Source organism: Takifugu flavidus, chromosome 22 (assembly GCF_003711565.1).
Source record: "Takifugu flavidus isolate HTHZ2018 chromosome 22, ASM371156v2, whole genome shotgun sequence".
Lineage (NCBI taxonomy): Eukaryota > Metazoa > Chordata > Actinopteri > Tetraodontiformes > Tetraodontidae > Takifugu > Takifugu flavidus.
Window position 1 is genome coordinate 5,933,549 of NC_079541.1, and position 13,535 is coordinate 5,947,083.

At 50.8% G+C, this 13,535-nt stretch overlaps 1 protein-coding gene across 12 annotated transcripts in view; it reads right to left on the reverse strand.

Annotated features, from left to right (window-relative positions):
- Positions 1 to 13,535, reverse strand: part of ppfia2 (PTPRF interacting protein alpha 2) — a 52,930-nt gene that overhangs the window by 34,938 nt on the left and 4,457 nt on the right. For all 12 annotated transcript variants that reach the window (XM_057022210.1, XM_057022209.1, XM_057022212.1 and 9 more), the window contains exon 2: positions 11,866 to 12,121. In XM_057022210.1, the coding sequence (XP_056878190.1) occupies positions 11,866 to 12,114 (249 nt within the window). In that variant the 5' untranslated portion in view covers positions 12,115 to 12,121. The remainder of the gene's footprint in view (positions 1 to 11,865; positions 12,122 to 13,535) is intronic.

Here is a 13,535-nt window from a genome sequence, read left to right on the forward strand (position 1 = left end):
CACACCCTCCAGCGTGAAGCAGCTTTTTTTGAGGTTTCTCCACGAGAAAATTCATAAATCAGACTCAAAGTTGGATGAGTCAGTGTGCTAAAAACACCCACAAGTAACGTGCAGCCGTCGCCATGGAGCTTCGCCTTTTTGCTGACTGGAGAATAACCTGGAACCGGCTGAGCGCCCGACGACTCAGGATTCACATTTCCTGAGTCGGAAGTTGAAAATTAGCAACTTTTCAAACTTGCTGAGTCATACTTTCGATCAGAGGAGCATTCGGGGTCCAGATCGTGACATTTGGCGGCCTCTAGCGGGCTACGATACGAACTACAAGAGGCAGAACCTGTCAATATTGAAGCTAGCTAGAACACGAGGCTGCTAGCATGACAGCACAAACTATACTAAAGGAGAAAGACCAACATGACTCAGGACACGTCCAATGTCCGTCTGGTCCCCAAACGCAGCTAAAAAACAGACGAGTCAGCGTCCGTCACGTCGTTTCTCTCTGCTTTTGACTCCTTTTACTGCCTCGACCGTAAAGACAAACTCTAGTTGACCATTGACGCCCCCACAGAAGCAGCCACCCCCCCAGAGGATTCTGCTGCGGTCAGCCGGGCCCTTAAACCCTGGCAGGCTAACGACTAATATAGTGACGTTTTTGTTACAGCGTGATAAAACTAGTTGGACTTTCTTCCAGGGGGCGGCAGACAGCTTAACAAGTTTTGGAATTTAACGAGCACTTAGACGTGGACGCGAACGCACGCCGCCATCCATCCTCGGAGCTCTGAGTGGGTGGCTGGTGCTGTTTAAATGGAGTCCGGGGCGACGTTAAGTGGGGCGGCTGCCTCGCCATCCCAGCAGGGGGCCGCGCAGTCTCAAGCTCCGAGCAATTCCATCATCGGTTTGAGGGTTCTTGGAGATTCCAGCGAGGCGGTTTTTTAAAACGCTGACATGTGCGAGCGCCAAAAACACCCCCGAAGACGGATGGAAACTGGAAAAACAGCGTGGTGGCGTAATAAACCCCACGAAGGGGAGCTAGCATACGGCTGTAGCGCTATAATCTGTGCATTTGCAGTCTTCCACGAGGACATTTAACCAATTAGTGGACCCTTACTTTGTCCCTCTTTAACTAGAACCCTTCCTGATTTTCGAGAGGCTTCCGAGACGTGCAGACGCCATTGAGCTGAAGCGCTAATTTGTGTTTTAAAGCGCGTTTTATTGCAGCCATTGTGAGCTGCTGCCATTAGCGTGCGCACTGGGCCTTAATCAGCAGCCAAGTTTCTCCAGGATGGAGCAGGAAGCTGGAGATCCAGAAGTGGGACCGAAATGAAGCGGAAGATTGACACCATCAATCTTCAATGAGGGAATTTGTTTAATCCAGCTTGCTCGAGCACCGCGCTCGCACATGATTGTTTTTACTTTATTTGCAACTTCAGCCTCATCAGTCTTCGCCAGAGATGCACGGCGAAAAGAGCAATCTCATAACTTTCTCATTATCCTCCACCCACAGAGAAAACCTCATTTTTGAGACAGGAAATGGCGCTTTTACAATGTTTAAATAGTGGTCTGATTTTAAAAAAAAACAGAAGGAAATAAGGTTAAAGTCGTGCAATAAGGAATAATGGTTGAAATGTTAGCTTAGATGGAAGAAGAAAACACAGCACTGGAGGGTGATAAATCCTCATCGCAGAGAATTGTGGTTTGTGGAACAAAACTCCACAGAACTCCCAAAGACCTGAACGACTACTGCATTTTAATGTCACTCGCACCTCCAACGTGTCCTTTACTTTGAAAAGAAGAGGGATCGGACAGGTCCTTAGGTCGGGCCTAGCTAAATGCTTCTTGGTTGGGACCTGTTACAGTTCTGCCTCAGAGACCCGCGTCCCGAATTGGGACTTGGGCCAACAATCCAAAGGTTAATATTTCGTGATAATGACATTACAAAAGACCAGCACGAAATGAAAAAGCATCCTTGTAGAGATGATTCATGCTCCCACTGATGGAATTATCTGAACAGGATCAATGGGGCTGTTAGTTTACCGGCGTCTTCGGACGCATCAGAGGATATTAAAAAGAAACACGAGCTCAGGTCTGAACGTCTCAATAAAAGCTTCACGGTTTGTCTGATGGCGCCCCCTGTTGGATCGCGACTGGTATTACACCTGTGCTGAAAACCTCCTCCACCGCGGTAATAACGTTCAGGATTGTGTCAGCTTCTAATCAACCAACTTCACAGGGATCCAAGAGGATTTGCAAATTAAGTGTCAGCGGATTTTAAGTTCTGTTTGACGAATGTTGGGGTGTAGGTGTTCTTCATTTGAATACCTGCGCTGCCTGTTTTGGCCACTAGGTGGCAGAATCGTACAAGGATTAGAAATTATCTGAATCTGAGATTACAATCAGATATTGTGTTCATATTATTATAGTAATATATATATTACTAATATATATATATATATTGGTGTGTGTATACATATATACACAAACACACACACACACTGTATATATGTATGTATATAGTAACTATAAGGATGAAGGATGCAGAGTTTAAATTGAGGATTATTGAAAGATCCCTTTGTAAAACCATCTTGTCAATTCTATCCTAACTGAAAAAGTTAATATTCACTAAATCCTAAAAACTTGGTTTCAGTCAGATGTTAAGGTGAGAACACACTAAAACTACACTCAGGCTCAGGATGTTTAGTTAAACGTACAAACACCTCAGGTTCCAGGACATTAACCCTGCTGGATAACCTGGTCCAGTACTACAGGACATGTGGACCTTTAATTAAACCCGGGGGCCCCTCTTGGCTACCGTGTTCTTGGCCCTCTGACCACTGACACTCGCTCAGCCTCAGCACAGACGCCGCCATTTTCCCGCTGGCAACTGCTGAAGCAGGAAATGACCTTTAGCGCTGCGACATTTCACACCTCCTGCTGTTGTAGTAGTGGAAGGAAAGTGTGGATTCTGGTCAAAGTGTTGAGACCTTTCAGGCAGGAGACATTCAACCGTCTCCTTTTGGACTCCACGAGTCCTGCTCCTCTTTTGGTGGCGAGTCGTGGAACTGGTCCAGAACTGGTCCACCAATAGCAGACAATGCATAAATGAGTGGACCTATCTTAGAGCTAGGCTGTTAGCGCTGCAGCACTGGAGTTGGTCGACTGGTGAGCAAGCTTTGAAACCCGGAATTATCATTTAGAAGCCGAAAAATCACCTGACCAATTTGAGTCTCTTCGTTGTTTGTTCGTAATTGGCGAGTTTGTTAAAAAGGGGTTAAAAATTCTAGAAAGGTTGAAACCTCCACGCTGCTGTGTCGGCCCAATTCTTTTTTTAAACCTCCATCCTGGTTTTTTCCCTTCTGAAAATCCAGCTGAGCTGCGGCAAAACGCTGTCAGGCCGCAGGCGCATCTCCACCGCTGTGGGTGTGTGTGGTGGTGGTTGTGGTGCTGGGGGTGGGAGTGGTGGGGGGGGGGCATCAGCTGAGAGTACAGCCTCTAAAAATAGCTTTTAGTTAGATGGTCCCTGTGGGAATTTGTGGTCAAATTTCATCAAAGTTGCTGCAGATTTTCTTTGCGTGAGAGCAACAGAGTTAAAGAGCTCCAGATCCCTGGATCGGGGGGGTTCTGCTCACCCTGGCTGGCCGCCCCTCCTCCACACTGACCACCGATCTCTCCACCTCAGAAAGGTCGTCCTTGCTCAGGTGCGTCCCGTCTGCAGACGTCTGGCATTTAAATACCAGCCGTGAGGCTACGATCTGTTACCTTAGCGTCCAGATGGACCAGCAGCGTCCCGAAGCTGCTCTTCCGGTTTAACGACGCATTAAAATGAGATCCAGAAGTGGACTTAGGCCACGGCGGCGGCGACGACAGGTCAGAGGTCGCTCCCTTTATTTATTTATTTAAAAGTCCATTGAGCCGCCCGGCATTCCCAGGTTAATAAACTGGAAATACGAGCAAAGAAAGACAGCATCGCCGTCCCATGATGCAATTTTCCTTCTGTTTTTTCGTGGTATGGCTTGTGGAAGGCCAGGGGTCTACAACCTCTGTGCTAAGGTGCGACCAGAGGTGCGATCTCACGTTCCAAAATGATATAGAGCAGCTACGGAGAGGACGGTGAGGGGCTTTTCCTTTCTCCTTGACCAGCGGCCCTGCGGGCAACAAGGTCGCTGCTGTGACCCTGTACGACCCCACCGTGTCCTGAGTGGCAGCTCTGGTGCTTTGGCGTTAGCCTGAGGACACAAACGGAGTCTGTAGACCTGGGGCGCGTTGGCGTGAATGTGTCCGCAGCTTAAACCATCGTCTTAATGCAAGAGGGGATCTGAGTCCTACCGGGAGTAAACTCGACGGTTTAAGTCCTATATGGTCCAGCGCCGTATGCGAGCGGCGGGATGAGTCACCCTCCCTGTTAAAGTGGCGAATACGTAAACTGTGATCACCCCCGCCACAACGTCAGCCCGATCAGCCTCTTTTGTCTTCATAGCAGGAGCCAGAAACCCAAGAGCGCAACAAGGACGCTATAACGCGGCGCTAGCAGACTGTGTACAGCACAGGCTGTCAGGGTGGTGAGTGTTGGGGGGGGTCTTCCTTATGGCGTTCAGCACGCAGCCACAGTCACTGTGTGAAGGTCAAGGACGTCCTCTGTCCTCCCCTCGTCTCATTAGTACCCACCGGCCATCTGTGCACTGTCCTTTTGTCTGTACTGGCCGTTTAAACTACGGTGGAGCTGGTGGCCACTGTGGTGTCACCACGTGGTGAAAAGGCTCCCGTCATCTGCGTATACGGTCAAAACCTTTGTGTGGCTCATGGAATGGTCTGGGATTTCTATAGGGAGCAGTAATGTTAGCAGGACGCACACATCAAGATCGGCATGTCTGACCAGTTTGGCCGAAGAGGCTCGCTTTGGGAAAAGTTCAGGTGCTTCCAAGAAGCCCCAACGTGATTCAGCAGAACCCAAATAAAACAGCTCCAAAATGTCTGTAAAGTTTTGAGTCCATGTGAGATGAAGGCCTATCAAAGAGGGTTTTTATCTGAGAAGCAGCTATTTTGGGCCGCTCCACTCGAGGGAAGAGGAGTTACGAAAGAACGACGCTATCGCTGTGATCATTTCGTGCCGCCCAGCCTGGCACAAATCCTTCTCTAAAAAGACTTCCAGACAGAGCACCCAGGCCTTTTACCTAATGATAGTTAAAGTTGCCACTCTTTGGCTAACGGCGAGAGATGATTGCTGCTAGCTGTAGCTTAAGCCGTTAGCTCTTTGAGCTGATCCCAGATGGATCTCCATCTCTGCGCCGGTGTCTTTAGCTCCAACCTACATTACAAAGCAAAACTCCAGCTGTCAGTCAAGGCTGTCTTGTCCTGACCTGCTTTCATCAGCGCCGCCCTGGAAGCTTCCGCCGCGGCTCCCCCCCTCTGGGTGGCTTTACGATAAACAAGAGAAGAAGAAATAAAATGCACTCTGAGAGCTGTTGCGTAACAGCCGGGGCACCATATCTGATGATCATCAAGTGGCTTCTGTCATGTAAGAAGATGTTTCGGGCCCTCCACATGCAGCAGCGGCTCCATTAGCGCAGGAAGGTGGCATTTACGTCCATTAGCTTAGCATAAGTGATGGCTGAATTATTGAAACATCTGAACGGCTGCCAGTCCATTAACTTAACAGGATCAGGCTGGCAGGTGATGCTTCACCTTCAGACACTCGCTACAGCCTCAAAATCTCTGCTGCCTCGTTAGCTCTTTCAGCGTTAGCCAAAACCGCCTGCTGCACTCGCCAGGCGCTACGGCGGCTACGCATGAAGCGCCGCTGAATTATGGGATGGATCGTACTGTGAAATCACTTGTGCACGGCTTTTTGACAACCAACAGCGTCTCATTCACCCTGAACACAAAACCTTTTTTTGATAGTTTTCCCAGTCTAAAGTTGATCTTTCCACTGGGATTTACCGGTTAAATAAAGTTTAACTGGTGAATTCATCATTTTGGATTAAAGTAATTTTTTTTTTAAAAAACAGATCGATCAATAGATTTTTGTGCTTCTTGCTACGAGCTCCAGCATTTTCAGCACAATCCAGCCGGTTTTGTCGGCTCACAAGTCAACATGCTAATCTGAAGCAAACACGCTAGTCTAAACTGCATGGAATCTGTGATCGGCCGCGCATTTGTGCGCATTTTACACGCCTAATGCGATCGGAGACGGGGGAGAGCGCTTCAGATTGACCAATCAAGATGCGAATTAGCTGGAGTCAAAGATTGAAATGAGGCTATCAATATTCCGCTCGCATTTCGGGGAGGGGAATGCTAACACACAGTTCCGAGCTCTGGAGGAAGACAGCGGCAGCCTCGGTACCCATAAAGCTCGAGACCTGTGATGCTCACATGCTATCGCGCCGCAGCTTTACCGTCAGAGCGCAGCTTCCAGTCAAACGCTCCTTTGTTGGAAACAACGGAAACATTTTGCTTTACGGAGAGTGCACGAAGTGAATAGTGTCCTCAGAGGGCAAGCGGCGGTTGCTTAGTAACAGCATCCGCAAGGATTTTCAGTGCAGATGTAATATACTTTAAAATTAGCATTCTAGCACACTCATGGAGGGGGACCCGCATCAATATTTATGTCAATATCTCACCCTAATGAGCAAAGAACACGCTCAGAATGCTAAGCTGCACACATAATATGAACAGTGTGCAATTATTTTGGAATTTCTGACAATGTATTTTCAAAATGTCCCAAAACGTGAAGGCTAGAGATAATTTTTGTAGGTATTATTAACCACACAACATCCATTTTTGGTGTGAACGTCTGCCTGCGTGGGTTTAATCTTCCTGCCTCTGATTGCGCCGCGGCTAACGCTAACGCTGTCACGGGACGGCGGCTAAAGCGAGAACCATCACTAATGCAGCTCCAATTAAGACGCCTTCGCTCTCCTTTCATTACGTTCTTGTAAATCTTCATTTATCTGGTGAACGTTCGCGATTTGCTCAAGCTGTATTTTCCCCCTGGCTAAAGCTTGTTAGCGCTTCCACTGAAATGTTTTTAATTTGCCTCAGACAGAACCAGGTGTTGCTCAGCTCTCTGCCACAGTCAGCGAACAACACCTCTGGGCTTCCTGTTCACAGCAGCTCTGGAGAGGACGTGGTCGCTGCTGTGGCGTGCTAGCAGGTGGGGCATCACACGAGTGCTCCCGCCACCAGGACTAAAACAAGCAGCTGAGCGAGCGGTGGGGGGCACGACCCCATCCTTAAAGGAAAGCAGGCTGTGATTATCGGCGCACACTCGAAGGCTCCAAGTGCTAATAACACTAATTAACCACTGCAACCTGCAGCTTACAGCTTAATAACAATGCTAACAGTGAACGAACCATCAGCGGTGGTCGGAACGTCCAGACCACCACAGGTCCTCGTGAACATCAGAGGCTCCGGGTTTTCAAATCTTTACCAGGAAATGATCCTGATGTCAACAGGTGCGTCTCCACTGCAGGAACTTTGGGGTTATTTAATAAGGAAGGGTCACTTTCAGGGGGCCTAATTGAGTCCGTGGGTAGGAAGGCTTCTTAGAGGGGTCCTGAAAAACTCCCAGGTGGGGACTGTGATTTACTTGGCACTGATTGGCTCAACATACGTGGAACCAAGCAGAAGAGGAGCATTAGCCTAGCTAGCAGACACCGCTTCTCCTCTTGTCCCTAGGGTCCTCCGCTAAAGTATTCTGTTGGCTAGCTTTGGTGTGCTAACGATGAGACTAAGAAATAACTTGTTGAGAGCCGAGGAACGATGACTTAGCATATTTAGGCATGAAAACACTCTTTTTACGCCCGACTGTTCCTGCTTTATTTCTCATTCAGCTGTGACAAATCAGACAGCAGACAAAACAAACAGCTCTTCAAACGTGCGCACGCCTCGCGGCTCTGCTGGGTATCTGTTTTCAGGCTGCTGTCAGTCGCAACACTGATCTCTCTGCCGCCTCTGTAATTTGGTGCAAAACGCTGCTCCTGACCTGCTCGATTTTGGAGAGGCCGCCACCCGAAGCCCATTAACAAAAATCAAAAAGACACGTGGCTTTGTTCTGCTCACGCACGGCCAAGAGCGCTGGAATATTTAAAGCGTTTCTAGTGATTTCCTCCATCCTCAATCCGGCTGAGGAGCCTTTACTGGACGTGTAATTAGCATCCCACCGCGTAGCGATGTCAAACGTCGGCCCCCGACCGCTAACCCCCTGCCTAGCTTTCCCTCCGTGTCCTATTCTCCGGCGACCAGTGTGCCATGTCAGGAAGACAGCGGCCCTGGAGGGGGGCGAGCGCGTCTTCAAAACCCAACATTTTGCCGCCGTGGCGTCGACCTCGGTTAAATATACACCTACGTCCGCGCTATAAAGAGCCGCATTGATCTGGGGTTCATGTGAGTGGCCGGACGTCTGCTGACTGGACCCAGTCGGAGCAACAACTATCAGCCCGGTGATGTTTGTAAAGTAGCAACAGCACAGCGGAACCTTTAAAGATGCTCTAAAGGGACGGGGGGGGCTGAGACCCGCCATCATGGCCGTTTCCTTCTGTCTCTCTCCATCGAGGGTCCTTGAAACAGATTCTCCGCCGGCGCCAGGAAGCAATGACATCACGCTCTATTTGTGGCGCGTCCAGAAGCTAAAAGGTATCCATTAAAGCGCCCCAGCTGCACGCTCACAGATACACAGGCTGGCGAGGATCCCAGACCCCATCCAGGTTCCCATGAAGGAGCATCTCTTTACTTTTCTTTTTGCTCCCAGGTGTGAGTCACGCAAGTTCTGCCTCCGCATCGTCTTACGCACGTGCACTTTCGCCCACTGCAGGAGGTGACACCAAAGTGTCGCGGGGGCCTTCCTACACGCTGTGATTCATCTTCAGGAGTTTTTGAGGACATCTGCTGAATAAAAATGAAGCCCTCGCTTGAGACAGAAGAGCTCTGCCACTGCTTAAATACACTGAAAACCTCAGAAGCTAAAGGGCTCGTAGCCTTGGCGGCAACCTGAGCGCGTTCCTACGCAGACGGGCTTCCACATTCATGCTTTAGTGGACTGTGGTCTGCTTCTTTGTGCAAATTTTAGATTGGAAGGAGGCGACATTCATTCGGCTAGCAAGCAGCACAGTCAGAATCCACTCTCCGAGCGAGCGCTAACAAAAACAGATGTAGCTCCCATTGTAGCTCAAGTGGGTCTATATGAGGCTATAGGAGCAGCCTTTTTCTTTACTTTTAATGGATAACGAACCAATTTGATCACCCTGGCCAACGCGATAAAGGGGATGGGGACATCGGGATGCTCTTCATGGACTACAGTCCTGGGATCTTACAGATTAGCTGCTCGCACATTCAAAGACCTGCAACCATGAGCAGCGTTAGCGATGGATCGAATCCTCTGGAAGTTTTCCTGTTTCAGTTGATCTCAGGGTTTCATTTGGGGTTTCTAGCAACCAGAGAGTGACCACCTGCCTCCTGCAGCACACAAAAGGGGAAAATGTGATGGATGTTGCGGCAGCGTCGAGGCGCTACGACGCGCTGTGGGCCGGGAACCATCCGATGGTGGTGATCGCATGGCTAATTACATCAGCAGGAGAGCCGTCTGGCCACTTCGCTGTATCTGCTCACAACCTCTGCCCCATTTCCACCAATACAGCCAAGAGACGGACAGAACTCCACCCCATAATCAAACCCCGAACCTTCAAGGGTATTGATCAAAGTGCCCTGCGCTGCTACTCTTGATATGGGGAAGATTAAAGGGAGGAGAAAATGAAAGGAAGGGAGCAGAAAACGTGGCTTTAGGGGTAAACTGAGCAGAAAATCAGGTGGACGGGGCTGGTTTCTCGGATCGATACTCTTGGCGTGACTGCTAGCATTCAGATTAGCTAATTTGAGGGGAACTGTTGCTGGCTCAAGGTTTGATGTTACTCTCCACCTCTCTGCTGATCCTCACCTCTGCCTCACATGCAGCTGGGGCTCTACCTCTTCTCGTGACACCGAGTGTGTCTGCACGCACACAAGAAAAGCAAATGTGTGCGTTCGAGTACACAGATCACAGAGTTCCTCTCTTATCGGTCCAGGAAGGGCTCTGTCTTCTTGGCGGGGGCCTCCTCACCTCCTCCTCACATCCAGCCTGCAGGCGGCGTGAACTGGGGCACAAACAATAACCGTAATCATAGAAAATCATGTGCTGCTCTGGCGGAGACGACCAGCTGACTGGCTGACTGCTGGAGGCCCCAGGCCCTGGTGTACAAGCAACAGAGAGACACCGAGGGTGGGGGGGAGCACCAATGAGTTTAAGTCGTCTGTGATGCTGCATCCTCGCCCCCCATTAGGGGCTCCGCCATCTCCCCTCCTCCACGCCTAGACTGTTGCCACTGTTCCACTCCCCCCCAGCTCCTCAGAGTGGTATCTTCCATGACTCCACACACTCCTGTAGCGATTTAAGAGTGACGGGGGGGGGGGGGGGGGGGATGCTGCAACAGTGACTGGATCCTCCGATGAGCAGCCTCGTCCCCTTTGATGAAGCAACAGAGGTGACGGCTGATGACGCTATTGAAGCGAACGCTGACGACCAAAATCCGTCCAGAAGACGCGAACGTCTCCGGGTCATTCCGGTGGTTCGGTCACGAACGAACAGGCCGCAGATCGATCCGCTGCCTCGCGCCGTAATCTGATGCAGTCGTAGGAGCATCGCTTGGCGGGTATCCGATTACTGTCGAGGTGGGAGGAGAAAACGCTCAGATCGTCGTCCCGGGAGACGGCGCAACGCGTTTAAAGAACATGTTTGATTCACAAAACCCAGCACGAAAAGCTACTAAACCACACCCTCCCCCACGAGAGCCACCATGCTCAGGTGGTAGCGCCGTGGAAACAGGTTCAATCCAAACTTTATTGTCCCTTTCTGACTTCTCTCTTTCACCTGTGTGGGACAGCAGCGAGATGTTGGTGTTGCTCAGAGCAGCGATGGCGACTGTCACTCGGATCAGTCAGACGAGATCAGCGGTGTCCTGACCTCATGGTCAGAGAGGACGAGAGGGGGGCGCGAACCAAACGGCAACACCGCGGAAAATCACGTGACTTTGGAAAAGGAGCGACATTTGTCAGGAAGCCGAAATGAAGCCAGTTCGCTAAAAAAGAGGCGTCTTCACCAGCTCGGTCACACACGCAGACAGAGCTGCGAGGGGTCTTTTGTCCTCCGTTATGATCCCACTGCAGGATTATCCGAGCATCATTACGCTCCGCCGGCCCCCGAATCGATGCAACTATTGCATCTGCATGGACGCTCGTCCTGGACTGTCCTAAAAAGTGGGCGTGACTTCCTGCCACATTTAGCTAACCGCACTAGCAAAACCTGCCATTCTGAGAGCGCTATAGGCCTATAAAGATGCCGTTAGCTTAATGAATGAAGTCGATTGTGATGTGCCCGACGTTCCCTGGAGTATCCCGATGGCTGGAGTGACGGATAATTATCGGCAGGTGCAGGAAGTACCCGAGTTCCAGCCTAAATCTGAGCCTAAACGAGACGCTCTCCTGGCCAGACTGTTTCCAACAAACCTCCAGAGTCTTCTGGAATCAGAGAGAAGCGTGTGACTGGAATTACTGACATAGTTGAGGAGAGCGCTAATCCATCGTCTCTACTGGAGGAAGGAACGCTACAGGAACCATCAGATTTTACAGTTTCAACCGCAGGAGCTTAATCCCATTTGGGGCGCTAAAGCAGCCGCCTGCGGTCCCGATCCTGGCACGTTATCAAACGTAAATTACAACAAAAAGACCCTGAAATGTTAAGTAGCTTAAATCCAGGATGAGGAAAGGGCCCACTTTCACAAGGCCGTTGGTCTCCTCAGACCCGGGACGTGGACGGAGCTTCCAACCAACGAAAACGCGTCTTACCTGCGGCAGGGCGGAGCTGAGCTGCCGCTGCAGGGAGTCGCGGTCGTAGATGACGTCTTGCAGGTGCTGCTGGGCCAGGCTCAGGCTCTCCTGCGTCTCCCTCAGCGTGTCCAGCAGACGGTCCCTCTCGTCCAGCATGTTGACCATCAGCTGCTCGAAATGGGAGTCCGGGTCCGAGGCGCTGCTCTGGGAGCCGCGCTGGCTCAGCGCCGTGTCCTCGCTGATGGTGGGCATCACCTCGCACATCATCTTGGCCCTGCCGAGCAGAAGCGTTCCAGAGTTACTGGCGGACAAAACCCAGAACCAAAACCCAAATCCCTAAACACATGCAAAAGTCCAGTCCAGGTTTTCCAACATGAGCTACGAACGATACCGACGTTGGGCGCTAAAACAGGAGTCACAAACGACCACGTCGGTGTCCCGTACGAGGGAACCCGGCTCACCGTCACCTCAGCAGCTCAGAACTGTGAGGACGTCCCGGGAGGCCGGAGCCTCCGCCCCAGGTCTAACGAGCCAGCGCAGGTTCCTCTCAGAACATCGGAACGCTTCAGGAGTCGTTCCGGCTTGTGTTTGAGGCACAAACACTCCTTTGAAAAGCTTCGGTTCTCTTGGTTGTTAACAGGTTATTATCAGGTTATTATCAGGTTATTATCAGGTTATTATCAGGTTATTATCATTTAAAGGCGAGCTTGAGTGGTTGCTGACCCGGGTCAGGAGGATTTCCATAACCCGGCGGACAACTCGGTTCCCTGAGTGTTTTCTCTCCTCCACCGGATCAACAGGGAAGAACAAGCGTATTGAGCGTGTTTTATTTCTGCTTGGCGGCACCTGACAGCAGCTTCCTGTCCCGTTCCTTCGCCTCGCCACGATTGCCCCCTAAATCATCTTCAGCGTCTGTGAAAAATCGATACATGCGGCGCGAAAGTGGACTGACTGATGAAGTCTTTCGTCGGCGCCCTGAGATATAGACTTCCCGAACACCGACGCCAAAGCGCGCCGGGCTCGTCCGTCCCGGTCAAATAACGGCGCCCGCGTCCTCAGAGCCACCCACCGGGGACCGGATCAGGCTGGACAGATGGAACCGGGTCTGAACATCCTTGAGGAGTCACCGCCATCCTCCCACAGGGAACCACAGCCGGGCCGCGTGGACCACGTGTGAGCCGGAGCGCCGTTTGCCAGCTGGGGATGCAGATGTTGTGCTCGCTAGCTGTGACGACACCACTTCCGCACCATCCGAACAACCGACTGACCTGGATTATTCACGCACAGGGCTGAGACGGAACCACTTTGTTTGCTTTATGGTTCCCCCGCTGTGTTAGGGGGCCATTAGCATCAATGCACGGTTAATGGCTGATGTTAGCACAGCCGGTTAAACGCGAATCAAACGTTGTGACTGAAATCGCTACATGATGCAGGAGGACGCGGGCCGACAGACTGGGTCGTTCTGCTCTTCTACGCCAATCAAAGAATTATTCAGAGGGAAGTGAAAGATTCAGCTGGCATCTGCTAATTTTTGGAATTAATCTCATTCATGGGAGCACATTTCAGAGCAGATAAGGAGTGGGGCGCCAAACAAAGCCTGCCCATGTGAGGCGCCGTATTTGGCGCCCTGTAGACGTGGTAGAGAACCAAAAATGAAGCTCTTTAATCGACAAAGATGCCTGTAACAG